Below are 1,473 nucleotides of genomic sequence, written 5' to 3'. Positions count from 1 at the left end.
TTGTTAATATTTTCAGGTATTCTTTGCAAAATACATAAGTAAAAATTATCTGCTTGGCGAAAGCTGCAGCGTACATTTAGTTGTGCAAATGGAAATTGATTCCTCCGAGGAGGGAAATAATGACCAATTCAAAAATACATCTACCCACGAGGTGTTTGCTCAAATAGGGTCAACAAAAGATTCCATAAATCCGAAAAATTTCGAAAGGCGCAAGCCTAGTTTTGTTTGGAAATATTTTAGACGTAGTAGTACCACTGAACTAGAGTGCACTATTTGTGCCGGCAGTGTTAGTAATAAAACTAGCAACTTAGCCCGACATTTGCTTGCAGCACACGATATAAGTAGACAGTCACATCAAACTGAAGAGGTAACGCACATTATCGACTCAAACACAGTTCAAGTTTAAAAGAAAACTATTACATATTCACAACAGGAATTCAATAAGCCTACACATAACAGTGTACTGGGTCGTCCAAGCCGAAGTTTTATCTGGAAATATTGTACCAAAGAAGACTGCAGATACGCGCGCTGTCATTTATGCAAAAAATTACTATACTTTGGTGGCGGAAATACAGCAAATCTCGCCAAACATCTACGACGAAAACATACCGAAGTTATTAGTATTCACGAGTTGGGACCAGCAAAAGTTATGGAAGATTCAGAAGACTTAGTTGCAGAGATGTCCAATCAAATGGACTCGTCCATTAATAATTGTGATGAAGAGATATATAAAGTACAACGCGAAAACAGTTCCGATGCGGTTCGCTTACGCAAGGAGCGCAAGGGAAGCAGCTACGTTTGGAACTATTGCGATAAACTTTCAAGGCACAGAATTCGTTGTAAACTTTGTAAGAAAGTTATGAATTTTCATGGCACTGCAAACGTAATAACGCATTTGCAACGTCGGCATAATATTGTTGGACGCGTCGAAAACGAAGCGGCAAGTTGTTTTGCATTGCTTACTTAAATATTTAAAAATAAATTTCATAATCACTATAGGAAATTTTAAATATTATCGAAGACGATAATGGAATGGCCGATGTAAAGGAGGAACCTGACGCAATTGTTCGCCGACACAGACGATCATCCGCGTCTACGAGCGTTGTTTGGAAATATTGCAAAAGGCTTGGTCAGGACGTTGTGCGTTGCAGTTTTTGCAAGAAAAATCTTTCCTTTCAAGGCACAAGTAATTTACAAAGGCATTTACATCGCATGCATGGAATTGTTACACGAGGACGCGGCTTTAGCGGATCGGAGCACGAATTAGCAGATATCGACGAAAATTTTATATGGGAGCATTGTGAACACACGGACGATGGCAAAATTAAATGCAATATGTGTAACCACACGTTTGCTGGTAAAGGGTTTGAAGAAATTCGTAAACATCTTACAGGCACGCACTCAGTCCTTTCGAACCCTCCTGTGAAGACACATACACGAAAACGACGAAAACAACCAGAGGTTATTTAAATT

At 39.2% G+C, this 1,473-nt stretch overlaps 1 protein-coding gene across 1 annotated transcript; it reads left to right on the top strand.

Moving 5' to 3' along the window:
- Positions 1-1,461, top strand: LOC108356768 (uncharacterized; the record flags this gene model as incomplete). The annotated part of the gene is made up of 3 exons (XM_017607869.1): positions 1-367; positions 434-940; positions 1,000-1,461. Coding segments are annotated over exons 1-3 (1,248 nt in total), but the record flags the coding sequence as incomplete, so codon positions are not given.
- Between the last annotated feature and the right edge of the window lie 12 nt (positions 1,462-1,473).

The sequence above is a fragment of the Rhagoletis zephyria genome, unplaced genomic scaffold (genome assembly GCF_001687245.7).
Source record: "Rhagoletis zephyria isolate East Lansing unplaced genomic scaffold, Rhagoletis_zephyria_1.1 Rzeph_scaffold_64865, whole genome shotgun sequence".
Lineage (NCBI taxonomy): Eukaryota > Metazoa > Arthropoda > Insecta > Diptera > Tephritidae > Rhagoletis > Rhagoletis zephyria.
Note: the sequence above shows the minus strand (reverse complement) of the source record. Positions and strands in the feature narration are given on the sequence as shown.